This window comes from Belonocnema kinseyi, chromosome 4 (genome assembly GCF_010883055.1).
Source record: "Belonocnema kinseyi isolate 2016_QV_RU_SX_M_011 chromosome 4, B_treatae_v1, whole genome shotgun sequence".
Lineage (NCBI taxonomy): Eukaryota > Metazoa > Arthropoda > Insecta > Hymenoptera > Cynipidae > Belonocnema > Belonocnema kinseyi.
In genome coordinates, this window is record NC_046660.1 from 86,138,084 (window position 1) to 86,155,598 (window position 17,515).

A 17,515-nucleotide genomic window follows, 5' to 3' on the forward strand; every position below is an offset into this window, starting at 1 on the left:
ATTCTGCTCTTGCCATCAGCCAGGCAGCTGGCTAAAGTTCCCCTAACGATCCAACCCGGCCTACGGTTCATCCTCGCTCCTCGTTGCTGGTATAGGGCTGTAGGCTGCGGAAGTACCATTACTAGACTAGACGAGGGTCGAAAATCCCAAAGGGCACTGGAAAAGATTATATTTTCCTTTACCCAGGTATCACGCTTCACGGTTATAACCGCGGCCTTTGCTTTCCAACATTCCCCGAATACGAGAAGATCTCTTACTTATGGAATCTTGGAATATCCTTCAACATTATTTATAGTTTAGAATTTATTTTCATATAAATCAACTTTTATAGGTGGTTCAACTTCTTCACGGAATTTTTGAACAGCGAGAATGCAAAATTTCGGCTCGGAGTAGAACCGCCCTGGTATCTTAAATTTGAATGAATAATTTTATTATATGAGCCGATTTCAATTTCAGTTTAGTCGAAAAAATGTAAACCAAAATCTTTTGAAATCGGTTTATCTTTTAATTACAGTAGGGTTTCTTGTCGGTTTCAAAGATCGTTCCCAAAATAGTTGTAGAGTAGGCCAGTAGGCTATAAGAACGGAAAATTTGAAAACAGAAAGAGCTCTCTCAAAATAGTAGGAAGAAGGCTTCATTTGGATCCTTCTCAGTATTCGATTCTCTTCAACAACAATAACTCTTAAATTTCACTTCATTTTCAAATCAAAAGCTTCTAAAACCTATCCGAATGTCCTCTAATTTTGTTTATCAAATTCTCGGGTTTTCTCGGTAGTGAATATGTATCAAATTTCCTCTTAGTAGAAGCACAAATAGACATCTGGTGGTCATTTTTTTCGAGGAAACAAAATTTTGAGCAATTCCCCAAATCGAAAAAATTATTCTCGGCCATTGAGATTAAGAAATTGGAATTATTACAACTGAGCTGAAAATTAAAGAACTTAGAGTAGAACTCTTTTAAGCTTTTAATTTTTATAATTGAAGATTACAAAATTTTTATTTAGAATTTTTTTTAATCAAATGCTCAATAACTTACACAGAAAAAATTGGAGCTTTTAACACTTTCCTCTTTTTTAACTGGATAAAAGTAAAAATAATTACCCTCTTACAATTCAGGGAAGAAATACAAAATGAAAATGTTGTGCCTTGAACCTAATAAGAATGTTAAAAAATGATCTTCTCCAATTCCGACAGAATAGTAAAAATTTCATCCCTTCCAACTCAATAAAAAATTGTTTGCTGAAAATTGATCTGTTTAATTTTTTTAATTTAATTATTTAGTTGAAAATTTATGTCATTTTTTGAAAATTCACCTTCTTTTGTAGAAAATAGTCTGCGTTGAAGATGCATTTTTTTTATTGCAAACTTAACCACTTGGTTGAAAATTTAACTACTTGATTGAAAATCTAACTATTTTGTACAGAGCTAATTTTTTGTTAAAAATTCAACTGTTTGATACAAAATAAAAAATAAAAATATTTTCAGGGTAAAAATATGATATCAAATATTATATTTTTTATCAGCAATTCATATTTTTTTCGTTGAAAATTGAACTACTTGGTTTAAAGTTGAACTAATTAACTAAGAAGTTAACAAATATTTTTCTATGAAAAATAAAGAAATAGTGGCATCAGCGGACAATTCTGAGATAATACTGTATTTAGTGTAATTTCATTTAAAATAGTAGCAAATAAGTGTCATCGTTCAAAAAATTGTCAAACAGTTGGCAATATTTAGTGAGTCCGAAGCCTGAAATCACTACTTTACAAAATATTCCAAAAATTATGAAAGGTTTTAAATTAAAAAGGTATGATAAACAAAGTAGAATTCAATCATAATTAATCATTGATTTTTAATCACTCAGATAATAACATTTGTGCAGAGCTCAAACAATGTTCTAAATTGTTATAATATTTTGGAATATTAATTTTTTTAAATACTATTTTTCTATAATATTGATTATATTTTTAAACAATAAAAATGGATATTTATGTCTTGTTATCACGATTAATAAAAATAACACATTTTCAAAAACTTTAACCTCATTACCAACTTAGTTATATTGTCACAATCAGTCTTTACAATTTTACATCAAGATGTACTCGTTTATAATTACTTAGACAGCTCGTATTTTCCCGTGTAATTATGCAAAGTTACTTCTAATTCGCTCTTTTGCCAGTTTCCTACAATATTCAATATTAATCCGAGAGGCTCAAAAATCGTGGAAAATAATTCAATATTGAACCAAATTTTTCCCAGATTTGACTTCTCCCGAATTTTTTCCTAACCGATTTTTATTTTTCCCGGACCATTTATATTCAGAGGCCAGCATTTTAATCTTATAACATTTGTAACGTATAGTGTTTTATCAGATTAAAACGTCAATTTATTTATTTATTCCCACCAAGAAAGATGACTTTTTTAACTGTAAAAGATGATTTTTCAACCCAAAGGGACCAGTTTTCAACAAAACAGTTGAATTTTCGACCAAAAAATATTACTTTTCAATAAGAGACTTGAATTTCCAGTAACAAAAATTAAAATTATAATCAAGTAGTTGAGTTTTTAACCAAAAACTTAAATTTTCAACTAAATGGTCGACTCAGCCAAAAAATTTAACTTTAAACAAAAAGAGACTGGTTTTAAACAAAATAGTTAACATTTTAACTAAATATATGCGAACTTTTAACCACATAGTTAAATTTTCAACCAAATTGACGAATGTTCAACAAAAAAAGATTAAACTTCCACAAAAAAGAGTTGTATTTTTAACCAAATAGTTAAACTTTCAAGTGAAAAAAACTACTTTTTCAGAAGTTGAATTTTCAACAAGAAGATTAAGTATCGACGTAAAATGTAATAGTTTATTTTAATTTTCCACCGAAAGCACGAATTTTCCATAAAAATACATCGATTTTCAAAATGGAAAACTTAAATTTTCAGTAAAGAAAATTAATTTTCAACAAAAAAATGACAAAAGACGACTTTATGTTAAATTTAATTTTAATTAAATTTAATTTAAATTTAAATTTAATTTAATTTAATTTTAATTTTAATATGAATTTTCAACAAAAAAGTTTATTTTCAATCAAACAATTGCATTTTAAATAAGAAAAAAGGAAATTTCGAACCAAGAAGATTATTTTCATATCAAACAGTTGAACTCTTGAATAAAAAATATGAATTTTTAACGAATAATGTAATAGTAGATATTTCAAGCAAAAAAGATTTGAATTTAAAATTAAAAAAAAAAACAGTTGAATCCTACCAAAAAATACGAAATTTCAACAAAATAGTTGAATTTTCAACCAAATTAATTAATTTTTTAAACAGATAGTTGCATTTTTATCCAAGAAATATTAAATTTCTACTAAAATAGGTGAACTACTTATCCATAAAGGTGAATTTTCAGCAAAACCGTTAGATTTTCAAAAAAAAGTATCACTTAAAAAAATGGTTACATTTTTAACAAAATAATCATATTTGTAACGAAAAAGAAAATAGAGGTGCAAGGTAAATGAATTACTAACAAGAATATTATATCGGCGTGGTAGTAAAAATTCAAGAATCCTTTACAAAAATAGTAAAAGAAAGGCTAGTAAAATTTTTTTTAAATTCTTTTTTTGCAAGATTTAAATAATACAAATTCCTGACCTTTCCCTGATTGCGGTTTTTCCTGACCTACGGCAATCATAAAAAATAGTTTTTAATTTTATTGACTTTTTAATAGTTGGAACTAGCCTCAATTTTTACGTAACTTTTCTTTAAATTCTCTAAATTCACAGAGTTCAAAATACAAAATCTTCAAATGAAACTTTAAAAAATAACTAACTAATTCTAAAGCATTTAAAGTTTTGAATAGTCGTGAGAAAATAAAATTTGAGATCCCTTTGCAATTAAAAACCGACAATGAAACCCATGGAATCTATCACCCCTGGGATTATAATTTCCATAAGAAAAATTAAAAACAAAACTAATTACTGATTATAAAAGGGGGCCAAATTCAAAATGATATCCAGCCGTGATTCTTGAATCTTGATCAGCAGGCAAACAAAAAGGGGTCGCGAAATATTGACGAGTGAAAAGGTCGAATGTCAGAAGGTTAACTATTTTCAAGTGCCTTCCTGTGTAGTGTCTACCTGGAAACAGCGGAAATGTCGACGTCGATTACACTCGTAGGCTGCCAATGATAAGTTGAGGGAGTGGTGCTTCCTCCCTTGACATTTCCTGTCTGTCTAATTTTCCAGGAAAAACTAGTTACTACAGAGAGAAATGTTTTTTTGTCTCTCACTATTCCGTATTCCCTCTTTTCTATCCTTATCGCGCCCCCTGGAGTTCTCCAATTCTCGATGCCGCTTCCAGTGAACCCATTGATAATGTATGGCGATATCGATCCTGCCATGGCGATGTGTATAGTGGATAACAGTGGGGGTCAGCGCTTTGCTGGGAGCTTCCACGTATTATTTAGCGTCGTTCCCGGTTCTCCTATCAACCATCGTATATAGCATTTTCCCTTACGAGCTCTTTTTCCTTACCTCCTATAATCAAATTCTCGTGTCGATTACACGCCAGGAAAAAAAGGGAGACTTATCTCCTCAGAGGTGATGGAAAATTCTCGGGAAAATTTTATTTTATTTTTTGAGCCAAGAGAGTTTCCGATATTGGGGATCGGTTTCGTTTTACTGGGTGGAAATTAATAATAGGTATTTATAAATTCGAAGGGAAAGAAACTCATAAAAATGCGGCCCACCGAAGGTCGACTATGGCGGATTATATCGGATTACCCTCCGTTGACTCTATATACATAATTACTTTGGATTACCTAAAATTACTTCAGATAACACGTACGATTACTTTGGATTATATACGATTATGATGGATTACGGTGGATTAACTTGACTCGTGCGAATTTTCATCCAAAAAGGATTACTTTTTAACAAAATTGTTGAATTCTCAATAAAAAAGAACACATGAATTTTAAATAGTTGAATTTTCACCTACAAAAAATATCAATTTTCTACAGCAAATGGAATAGTTCAATTTTTAGTTAAAAAATTAAATAAAACACAAAACAAAAACGAATATTCAATGAAATAGTTCAATTTTCACCAAAGAGAGAAATTTGCAACTAAAATGATGAATTTTGACCATAATTGTTTAATTTCTTACAAAATTGTTTATTCTTTCACAAAACTGTTTACTTCTTTACAAAATTGTTTAGTTTTTTACAAGATTATTAAATTTTTTACAAGATTCTTCGATTAAAAAAAATGGTTCAATTTTGAACAAAGTAGATCAATTTTAAACAAAATAGTTGAATTTTTAATTAAAAAAGATAAGTTTTTTAAACAAACATGAAACAGTTACATTAAAAAAATTTTATTTAAAAACTAATATTCCAAAAAATATAAAAAAAATGTCAGTAAAATAGTTCAATTTACAGCTGACATATGTATTTTCAAGTAAGAATATTAATTTTCTTCATTTGTAACAAAATAGTTGAATTTTTACCTAAAAAAATGTCTACGAACAATGGGTCAGACAGTTACATTTTCAACAAAGAGATTTTTAACTAAAATGAAAAACCTTCATCCAAAAAAAGAACTTTTTACCCAAATTCTTGAATTTTCTACAATGCAGCATAAACTTCAAGCAAAATAAGATGATTTTTCAACGAAAAATGTAATAGTTGATACTTTAACCAAAAAAGAGTTTTATTTTAAATTAAAAAGAGTTAAAGTCGACAAAAAATACGAATTTTCAACAAAATAGTCGAATTTTCAGCCAAAAAGACGAGTTTCAGAACGAGTTAAAATCCATTTGACTTTTCAACCAAAGCGGGTACTTTAAAAAAATGGTTAATTTTTGACAATATTGTTGAAGTTTTTACAAAATTCTTTGATTTTAAACAAAGTAGATTAGTTTTTAACCAAATAGTTGAATTGTCAACTAAAAAAGATAAATGCTTTAACCAAAAATGAAACAGTTATATTTTTATTAAACATTAATTTTCACCAAAAAAAATATCATTCAACAAAATATTAAAATTTGTCAACAAAATAGTTCAATTTTCAACCAAAAAGATGATTTTTTAAACAATAAGATTAATTTTCTACCAAAAAATACGAATTTTTAATAAAATACATGAATTTTCCACCAAATACTTAAATTTTCAAGCAAAAAATTTTCAACTAAAATAAAAAATCTTTGACCAGAAAACTAAATTAGTTCAACTTCTATCCAAGTCGATAAATTTTGAATGGAAAACCATAAATTCAAACGAAATAGAATAGGTACATTTTTACTTAAAAAAATTAATTTTCAAAGAAAAAACAGAAGAATTAAAAAAAATATTGATACATTTTTAAAACTATTTAAAAATGTAGAATATTTTCAAACACTTTAAAAATGTAGAATATTTTTAAACACTTTAAAAAATTTCAAACTAATTTCAGAAAATTCCGAAACACTAAATAATTATTGACCAGAATCCAATAGCGATTAACGCATTAGTAATTGAAAGAAAAGTGATATTTTCATTTAAAAAAGAGACTATAGTGACTTCACTTTAAAAAAGTGACTTAAAGGTAGAGACATTTGAAAGCGTTAACATTTTGTCGAGTTTTTTTCTGTATGTTGAAACTTTGAATATAACATTTATTCCAAGTCATATCCATTTCCAATAGGAAGAATTTGTATGAAATTGGAAACTAAAAAAATGGTTGAAAATCCAAAATTTTAAAGAAGTTATTTCATTAATTTCTAACATGAGAGAATTCGAAAATTATAAGCTTCCAAGTTTGAAGAGAAATATAGTCGAGCAACTGCAGCAATGGAACAAATCCAAATTTTAATTGCATTTAAATTCAAAAGAAAATCAATTTGAAGGTTTTCAAATACAAAATGAATCTTGTTTAGAAATTTTTCTAATTTGAATATGAATTCAATTCCAAACTTAAATTAAATTCTTGCGTTGATTTAAGATAAATTTAAATCTAAATTTTAAAATCGTAAAAGTAAAACAGGTGAAATTTGAAAGCATTCAATTTCAAAACAATACAAAATTGGAAGTTTGATCAATCCTAAAGTTTCAAATTGAAAAATGTCTATATCTGAGATTTTTGAAATTGTGCTCTTTTGCTACTTTTAATCACTCTTGTATCGGCTACAGGCTAGGAAAAAGGAGAGGCTTATCTTAGAATTGACGCAAAATTTTTTTAAAGAAGAATCTCAAATGAAAACAATTATATTTGGAGAGGAATATTGAAAGATTTAACCGTAAGAAATTGACATTGAAAAGAGCCAAAAGCAAAACAATTTCATAAAAGGAATTCAATTTCTAAAAATCAGATTTGAAAGGAAAAGGTATTTTACAATATTTAAATTTGAATTCTCATTTAAATATTCTAAGCGTTCGAACGAGATAATATTCAAAACAGCACCTTGGAAACCATTATGAATTCAAATTTGAATGGTTAGAAATTCAAATGGAAACATTTGACATTTAAAAAGAATTTAATGATAAAATCTAATTTAAATTTGAAAATTGAATAGACGTTGGCTTTCTTCGAATTTGAATTCCTTGAATTTGATAGAATAGGAACTGACATTTCAAAGCCTTCGATGTCAAAATTGAATCAAAAATCAAAGGCCTTCTTTAAAAGTGTTCCAATTTGAAACCGCTACAATTCGTTCTAATTTACATACTTTTATCAGAATATTAAAAAAAATATTAAATTAAATCCATTTTCAATCGGAAGAATTTTTGTGGAATTCAAAATAAATCAATTATTATTAGTCATACAAAATTTAAGAGAAGTTATTGGATTAATTTGTAACACGAGGGCAATCAAAAATTAATTGCTTCCAAATTTAAAAACAAATAAAGTTGAGCGAATGCAGCGGCTTCCGAAAAAATCTGAATTTGAATTGTTTCTGAATTCAAAAGAAAATCCACTAAAATTTGAAAAGTTACAAATAGCAAAGATTTGATTCAAATGAAAATTAATTTTAGGGTTTCAAATACAAAATGAATCTTATTTGGAAATATCTGTTTTGGATATAAGTTCAAATTTAAAAAAAAAATAAAATTCAAGAGTGAATCAGATAAATATAAATGTAAAACTTAAAATCTTGAAAATAAATGAGAATTTCTATTGAAGGAATTCAAATGAATAAAAGATACAAATTTAGGACTTCCAAATTGAACATTCTTCTGTACTTTTAAAGTTCTTCTTGTTTAATTTTATTTCTACATGGCTTTAAACGTTTTAAAATTAAATTATTTGAATAATTAAGACTTTAAAACTTGTATTAGTAAAATTATAAAATTTAAATTGTTTTTATTATTTTTATTTAGAAAATTAATTCAAACAGATTCCAGGTGATGAATGCTTTTGGTAAAAAATTAATCTTTTTGTTTAAAAATTCAACTGGGTTTTAAAGTTGAACTAATTTCTTAAAAATTCATTTTTTGGTTGACGATTCAAAATTTGAGTTAAATATTCATCTCTTTGGCTTAAAATTGAAATGTTTTGTTTAAAATTCTTTTTTTTTTGCTGAAAAATTATTTTAGTAATTGAAAATTGACCTATTCCCTTTTTGCTCCAAAATGGTTCTTTTTAAAGTGAAAAGTCAACTTTTTGTTAAAATTGAACTATTTTGTATAAAATTTGTTTTGTTTGAAAATCATTTCGTTGGAATTTCGCCTTTTTTGGAATGAACTTAACTTTTTTATCAAAATCTCATATTTTGTATTTGATAATTCAACTGTTTTGAATACAAAATGCGTAATTTTGAATTGAAAGTTCAATAATTTAGTTTTAAAAAATCAACCATTTAGAAGAAAATTCGTTTTTTTTTTTATTAATTTAAAATATATTTTTTTAAATAAAACTTTTAACTACTCCCTTTTCAGTTAAAAATGTACCTTTCTTAGTTCAATAATTTAATAGTAACTGGATTAACTGTCACATCAAACTCAATTAGGCAGAGATTAACACTTACTCGCTATAAACTAAAAAAAGCAGTATAAACGTAAAATCGGGTTTTACCTAAAGGCTACGTTATTTTCGGCGGAGGAGACATGACCACATCAACGGCTATCAACTGGGAGGAGGGGGGGGCAAAATTGGCCACAATTGGTAACATACTTTATGGATAATTCCTTAATGTGTATATACAAAAAGTAATTTCAGCAGCCAAAACAATATTGATAGTAATTTTTTAAAATAATCTGAAAGAGGAAACTTACGCAAGAAATATTTTGGACCCCCACCCCTCAGCAAGAATTCGTTTAATTTCTCCATCTTTTTGAAAAATAAATACACTTGGAATACCTATTCCTTTAGACAATTAATTTTGGAATACTGCGAAATTACAGGTTCAAAATAAAAATAAAAAAGCCAAAAGGATCAAATTCTACAAAATTTCAAGATCCATAATCTTGAGTCATAAAACTTGAGCTCTAAGGACACATCAAAAGCTTAAAGCTTTTGAAATAAAGGACTCTCAATCCCTCGACTCTAAAATCATGAAAATGAGAAAGCCCTCTGGGGACCAAAATCCACACACCAGCTTTCTCTCACCCTTAACCTACGCAATCTCTCATCCCCCATATCATCAAGGACCCAACCTAGTTAAAAACCAGTACGTCTATTATAAAGTTCAGCAATCCAGAAAACTCCTTCATCCGAATGGCGATCGGTTCAGTGCCAGTGGGATATTTACCGAGGAGCAATGTCGATGGGTTTTGCGAGTGCCAGGTCGTAAATTACTTATCTCGGACGACACGTGGAAGCCGCAACAAGGTGGGGGTGCAGAAGAAAGAGCAACAGTTCGACGTCGACCTCGTCTATCAGAGGAACAAGGAGAGCCAATCGGTGTAAAAGCGTGAGAATATTTGTGTGTATGCACCACAAACGCACAAACCAACACACACACACACACACGAATGGTCCTGTGCATGATTGTGTATGTATGTTTATATACATACACAAGTATAGCTTGCATACATAGACACCATTGACCGGGATATCTGTCCTGGGATGAATGAACCGTTACGTCACGCACTTGTACTCTGGGATCCCCTCGACCCTCTCGTCATCTTCCTCTTTCCCCATCGTCTCCTCTCCTCCTCAACAAGCCCACCCTCTTCTCCTCTCCACCTCTTTTCGCAACGTGCTCGCATTATATATTATTATGTAGTAGTGGTGTACCAGCCTCCTTCCTTCCTTCCTTCCATCGATTAGCAAGGGCATTCCTGGGGACGACCGCGACTATAGTTTCCATCAAGGTTCAATGCATCCTAGCTTCTGTGCAGACAGTCCGCAGACTGCGATGAGCTGCGTGGGAGGACGATTGTTTTCTCACGCTACTCACTACTGGTCCACATTTTCTGGGAGGCTGCAAATGTGCAACTGGTGCAGAATTGTCCATTTTGCATTCTTCATTCTTCAAGGATTGGACCCTATTGTTGTCTTCTGGTCTCAGGGTGTCTACTCAAATCCTGGAAAAATATGCCCTGACAATATTCCAGGTTTTTTCTAGCTATCTCAACTTTTTTCCAGGTATCATCTTTCATGATACGGAGTGTTTCAAATATTTCGAATTTTCTTAAACAATCAATTCGGAACATGTATAAAGTTTCGCGAGTTTATTATAAATAATGTAATTTTTCAGTTCTAAAGATTCAATTCAGCAATCCACCATCGACTGATTAAATAATTAAATAACACTAAAAACATAACAATTTATATCTGGCATTTGTCTCTGAAGTACTAAATAGTTGAATTTCAAATAAAAACGATAAATTTTCAAGTAAATAGTTGATTTTTGAACTAAAAAATAGCAGTGTTAAACCAAAAGAAGAATAGTTAAATTTTCAGTTAAAATATTTAATTTTCCACCAAATAAAAAAGCAAATTTTTAATCAAAGTGATGAATTTTCAATTAACATTATGAATCTTCAACTGCAATAGATCAATTTTAAACCCAGAAGATGAATTCTTAACAAAAGAGTTTAACTTACAACAAAGTTGTCTCATTTGCAACCAAAAAGATCAATTTACCATAAAATTATGAATGTTTAATTGAAATACGTGAATGATCAAATTACAGGAAAATTAATTTTCTACAAGAACAGACGATTTTTCAACAAAATACATGAAATTTCAACGAAGTAGTTCCATATTCAATTAAAAAAAATAAATTCTCAGCCAAATAGTTTGATTTTGAATTAAAAAGTATCAATTTGTAGACAAAAATAAGTATAGGTACTTTTAAACCAAAAAGATGAATTCTCAACTAAAATAATGTATCTTTTACCTGTAATAGTTAAATTTCCAAATAAAATTATGAATCTTCAACTGGAATATTGGAAGTTGCTACCAAAAATACAATTAAAAAATAAATAAAATGATGAATATGTAACTAGAAAACTTGAATTTTCAAGCAAAAAGATGAATTTTCAAACAAGAAGATTAATTCATTACCAACAAAAAAAAACGATTTTCCAAGAAAATACATGAATTTTCTACATTATTCTAGAATTATCTACTATAAAAGATCAATTTTTAAGCAAATCGTTGAATTTTGAGCTTAAAAAGATCAATTTTCAACCAAAAATAGAATAATTAAATTTCCAGTAGAAAAAAATTAATTTTCCACCAAACTAATGAACTTTTAACTAAAATTATGAATCTTCAACTCGAGTAGTTGAATTTTAAAGCAAAAAGATGAATTTTCAACCATAAAAATTAATTTCCACCAAAAATACGAATTTTCAGCTAAAAAATATAATTTTTCAAACAAAACTTGAATAGTTAGATTTTCGGTTTAAAAAAGTAATTTTCAACTAAAGAGATTAATTTGAACCAAAGATGCATTTTCAGTTGAAGTGATAACCTTCAATTAAAAAAAATTAATTTTGAACAAAATCGTTTAACTTTCAAACATATTATAAAATTTGCATTAAAAAAAAAGATGAATTATGAATGAAAAATGTAGTAGTTGATATTTCAAACCATAAATACTTTAATTTTAATAATTGAAAGCAGTTCAATTCGTCAAAAGAAGATGACTTTTCAAAATGGGTTGAATTTTTAACTAAAAAAAATTATTTTAAGAGAGAAAATATTGCAAGCAATCTGGTAAATTTCCAACAAAATACATTCAGTTTCAACGAGATACTAAAATTTTCAACTAAACACGATCCATTTTTAACCAAAAACAGAAGCGTTACATCTTTAGTTAAAACATTAATTTCAAACATTCTCGCGAAAAAATTTCTTGATATTTTCATCGTTTCCCAGGTATATAAAAACTTTCTGACAATTACAGTTTTTCCAGATAGGGTAGAGATCCTGTGGACACTGGGAGGTGTTGGAATTTGCTTATGTAAAAAAGGTGTAAACATGGGGTGATTTCTATTGTAAAAATAATGTTATGATACAGGACCATCAATGCGGAAAGATTGAATGAATGGTATCAATATTTATGTGATAGGGATTGTCCATATATTACGTAACCCGTTTTTAAACGATTTTTTACATCCTCCCACATCCCTTGTAACGCTACCGTAACAATAAGCCCCCCCCCCACGTTTATTGTTACGTAACTTTTATTAATCTGACTACCAAGAAAAATAACTATGCAAGTAATTGATTGTTTTTTTATGTTAAGTAATGGAGTTTACTGAAATAAACAGAAATTTAGGTGATAGTATTGATACGATTAGGGGACTTGTAAAAAATATTAAATAATTTTACCTAATTAGTAAAAAATTAAGATCCACAATTTTACAGAAAGAGTTTTGGATCAAATAAAAAATTTCAGGCAGTTTACCCTAAAAGGATTGTTGACATCAATCAAAGAGTCAGTTTTGTTTACAAAAACAATAGAAATAAAGAAAAATTTTATGCAAATACTGAAAATTTGTTTAATCTCTCTTAAATTTGACTATTAACGATAGAAGGTAACAAAGCTTTTCATTTAAAAAGTGACCTCTCAAGACACAACAGAGTATGGGACAGTTATTAATTGGTTAAAGTAATTTTCTTGTACTTTAAAGTAAAATTAATTATTTTATAGAATAATCATTTTCGCACTAAATATATGGATTATATTATAATGAATCATTTTTTTATTAATATCCACCGAAATTTTGTCTTTTCAGGTATATCAATTTTAAATACCATTAGGTTATCCCATAAATAGTCCCTGATGAGGTCTAAATTGGCCTTGAAACATGTTGGTTCCCTAGTAGTATAAAAAGGACGGCGAAAGGAAAAAGTGAGAGGTTGGTTTTGGTGGACTTTTTCCCCTTTTCTTCCTCTTTTTTCTTTTTACTTGTTTTTGTCTCTTATGAGCCGAAATGTGAGATAGTTTAAAATTATTTTTACTGGTGAATCTTTTTCATGCTTATTTTGCATAAAATTATTCCTCATAAAATAGATTACGGTTCAATTTTAGAAGACAAAACTGTTCAAGTTGGATTTCAAAAGTTCTTGAAATAATTAGTTTGTTCCCTTTTTCAATTTCGATATCATTCAGTTTACAATTCGCAATTCCAAATTTTTTTACTTTAAAAATTTCAATTCATTTTTAGGTGTACATTTTTAATTTAATGAATTTTAAAATCCAGTCTTGAGAACTTAAACAATTAAAAATTAAAAGTGAATAAATAATTTGAAAAAATTTAAGAATTTCCGAATGTTAACGTTAAAAATTAAATTGTTTTACTTCGAAAGAATTAGTCGTTGAAAAATGTAAACGCACGATTGAAACTTTAGAAATTATTTTCAATTTAAACATGGCTTCATAATTAAAGGCTTTTATTATCTTTAAAAAATTGATTCAGCCTAAAGTATTCCATTTTTAACCAATTCAATTTGAAATTTTTTATTACAAAAAAAAGAATAAGTATTTCATATTTAGAAATATTTAATTGTTCATTTGAGACGAGTGATTTAAAATCAAATATTAAAAAGTAAACAACCTGTTACTTAATTGTTTTAAACAGAAAGCCTTGAATCGCTAAACTTTCAAAAAGCTTTAAAACTTTGAAAGTTATAATTCTAAATGTTCTAATTAAAAAATCTATAATTTATAAGAAAATTGTTGAATTTTTTCTTGTATAAATAACAATTAAACATTTATTTGTAAAAAAAAAATCGAATAGTTTGAAGAGATATTTAGAAGTTTTGAAAAGTTTCAAAATCAATTAAAAACTGGAAGTGATTTAAAATAATGTAAGCAAAGTATGTATAGTGACAAAATCCAGCTATTTTCACTGAAATTTCGGTGCAAAGCAATGGCCTAATTTAAAGCAAAATGTAGATTTTTGCAGATTTCGAAAAAAATGTAAAAGCTTTTTAAGAATTATGAGAGGCTTCAAAAGAATAAAATCATTTTCTTAAGATACCTAAGAACATTGAAAATTATATTTTATTTTAAGAAAAAATGTTAAGAGAATATTGAAAAAGATTTAGAAATATTTAAAAAGATTTCGAAAATTCTCGAAAAATAATCTGGAAGATTCGAAAGATTTTTTTTGAATATTGCAGGATTTTCTAAAAATTTTAGGAAAAATTCGATAAAATTCACAAAAAAAGATCTATTATTAATTTCTGTAAATCTTAACGAAGGCTTCTAAGCACACTTCAGAAAAAAATAATTCAGGTTAAAATTGTTTATTTAACAGTAGTTATTTAAAAGTTTCGTCTTTCCTTTCTTTTTAGGAAAAAGTTACAATATTTATTTAATCCCAATGATTAAGGCCTCATTTTATTCTTTGAAGAATTCTCTACAATTTTATTTGGGTGGTGTTAATTAAAATTTAAACTATGATTGTTTATAATAATAATAAATGTATGATTTCTCAATTAAATTTTTAAAATAAAGTCAACCCAAACAAAAATTTAGAGAATCCTTTGGTGAATAAAATGAGGGCTTAGTCATTACGATTAAATAAAACTTTAAACTTTTCTCTAAAGAGAAAGGAAAACTAAACCTTTAAATTACTACTGTTAAATAAACAATTTTAACCTTAATTATTTTTTTCTGAAGTGTGCTTAGAAGCCTCCATCAAGATATACAGAATTTTTTACTTCGGCAATGAAAGCCTTTTTAAAATTAGATAATTTGAAATAGAATAGCTCACAAAATTTAAAATTTAAAAAAAAAATCGAAAATTTGGCAATTTCGTTAGGAAGAATATAAATTTTATAATTTCTAATTCAAGGCGTTCAAAATTTAACAATTTTATTTTGATTTGAATAATCTAGAAATTAAATGATTTCCGATAAAAATTCCTAAAATAGGATAATTTCAAAACGTTGAAAAAAGAATATTTTCAAATTCGAATTTTGGAAATTGGATCATTTAAAATACAAAGGAACTGAAATTATATTATTTCGAATTCAAGCTCTTCAAATTAAACGATTAAAAATTGAAAACTTTTGAATTCGAATAATTTTAAATACAGAGCGATTAAAATTTGACAATTGTGAATTGAAAACTAAATTGAACTTTACAAAGTTAAAGATTCTAAAACTTTAGAATTTAAAATTGTTATTACATTAAAAAAAAAGATAAATTAACATTAAAATTGATTTGAATAAATTTTATTTAAAAAAATTAAATTCTTTTAAAAGAACGTTCAAAATAAAGAGTAATATTAATTTAAATTCTTAATAAAATTAATCATTTTTAAATGGCTAATTATACTTTTCAAAATTCAACGAATTCAATTTTAATTGCAAAATTACGACTTGGAATAGAAAAAATTGAAAATTTATCGTTCAACAATAGTCAAACTAATAGTCTTCTAACGGGTTCTGGTTTTTAAGAAAAAAGGAACATGCTTCCAGACAAAAAATATAACTGAATTTTGTTTCAAGGTCATGTACCACATTCTCGATTTCTACCTTACCGACATCTGTTCGCAATAACTAAAGTCAATAAGAAATAAGATACAGAGTTAAAATTTTGGAAAAATAAATAAAAGTGACGTTTCTATCGATAATTTCTTTTTTTAAATACGAAAAAAAATCCAAAAAATGTCGGTAAGGGAGAAATCGGGTAATTGGTTTAATGGCTTAATCTTAATTTAAGATGTAACAAAATAAATAAACGGATTTTTCATACCAAATAAATAATTATTATTAGAATTATTTTGATAAATGATTTTTTTATTTTACCTTAAATTTTAAACCGGTATTTTTTTTTATTCACATGGTTTTTTTTATTACTGATTTTCCTTTTAGTACTCAGGAAATTGAAAAAAGTACGGAAAGCCATAACTATAAACTTCCATTGAAAAATAATGGAAATATACTTTTTAAATTAAAATATAAAAATCTAATGTTTTCTAGCCAGGAAAACACTATTTGCTGTAAAAATAAACTGGTACAAGTATTTTTTCTCAGTCGAAAATTTTCTTTATAACTTTTTTCTGACTCTTTGGGATAATATTTTGTATTTGGGTCGAATTATCAGATCAATTACAAGCATGGTTTTCTTCATCTAAACGTGAGGAATTTTGAAAATCGTTTGAAATATATAACCAAATTGAAACGTAAATATATTTTTTCTTTTTCCCCAGGGATGCTTTACATTATAAATTAAAAATGTACGCCCTTAAAATGATAAGATTTTATAATATTCCATTTTTAGGACATAATGCTGAAATTTTAAATACATTTATCATCTTCCATACTCAATTCTTGGTTGATTTTTTACGCTTTAAATTCCAAGTTTTTCAAGAATTCGTTCAGTGCTAATGTCGCAGAAAGTTGCTTAGTGACAATTTTACGAGATCTATCTGGAAAGTTGAAAATATCTTATTTTGGATATTAGACATTTTTTTTGTGGAAACCGAATTAAAAAAAAAAGATTAAGTTTTGGATTAAGAATGTCTAGCAAGCATCATTAAAAACTATATATATTCATGAATGAAATTTGTACGATCGAAAATATTTCATCCTTTCCTACTAATTTTATAATCTGAAAATGAACATACAAAAATCTGTAACTAAATGCGTGAAAGGAAGGCTTCAAGTGACAATATATGGCCTGCATCTCTGCAAAATAACTTTCATTATTATGAATTCGTCCTTGCAATAATATGTACACTGTACAGTACATACAAAATAGTACATACGTTAATACCGAAGAAAGTTCTTTTTGTTGATCAGAAGATTATCCTTCAATCATACTTTCCCGAGGTTCGCGTCCAACTTCCTTGAGATTAGGGTACAATTTCGCTTTCAGTCCTTCACAATTCAACCTTCCGCTGAATTCTGGGGTCTTATTCTTCGGAGAACTTCGATGTAACCAGATATCCAATAAACTTTTCTGACCATATAAGCCTCTTTGCAATTTTACAGCTGAGGTCGTAACAAGTGGCGGAGACATCGGTGAATCCGTCGTCGCTCGAATAACTGTTGCTCGAGCAGTCGAGTCTTCTTTTCCTAATCTAGGAAATAAAGTCAATACAAATTAGATAAAAAAGCCA

General features: G+C 27.5%; 1 protein-coding gene across 3 annotated transcripts in view; it reads right to left on the bottom strand.

Annotated features, from left to right (window-relative positions):
• The window catches only part of LOC117170619 (integrator complex subunit 13), a 42,458-nt gene that overhangs the window by 12,131 nt on the left and 12,812 nt on the right, over window positions 1-17,515 (bottom strand). Inside the window, exons 9-10 of one of the 3 annotated variants that reach the window (XM_033357513.1) lie at window positions 17,162-17,476; window positions 9,991-10,507 (exon numbers count right to left, since the gene is read on the bottom strand). In XM_033357513.1, the coding sequence (XP_033213404.1) occupies window positions 17,200-17,476 (277 nt within the window). In that variant the 3' untranslated portion in view covers window positions 9,991-10,507; window positions 17,162-17,199. Of the gene's footprint in view, window positions 1-9,990; window positions 10,508-17,080; window positions 17,477-17,515 lie in introns of those variants that run through there. The other 2 variants (XM_033357514.1, XM_033357512.1) reach the window with 2 other exon arrangements.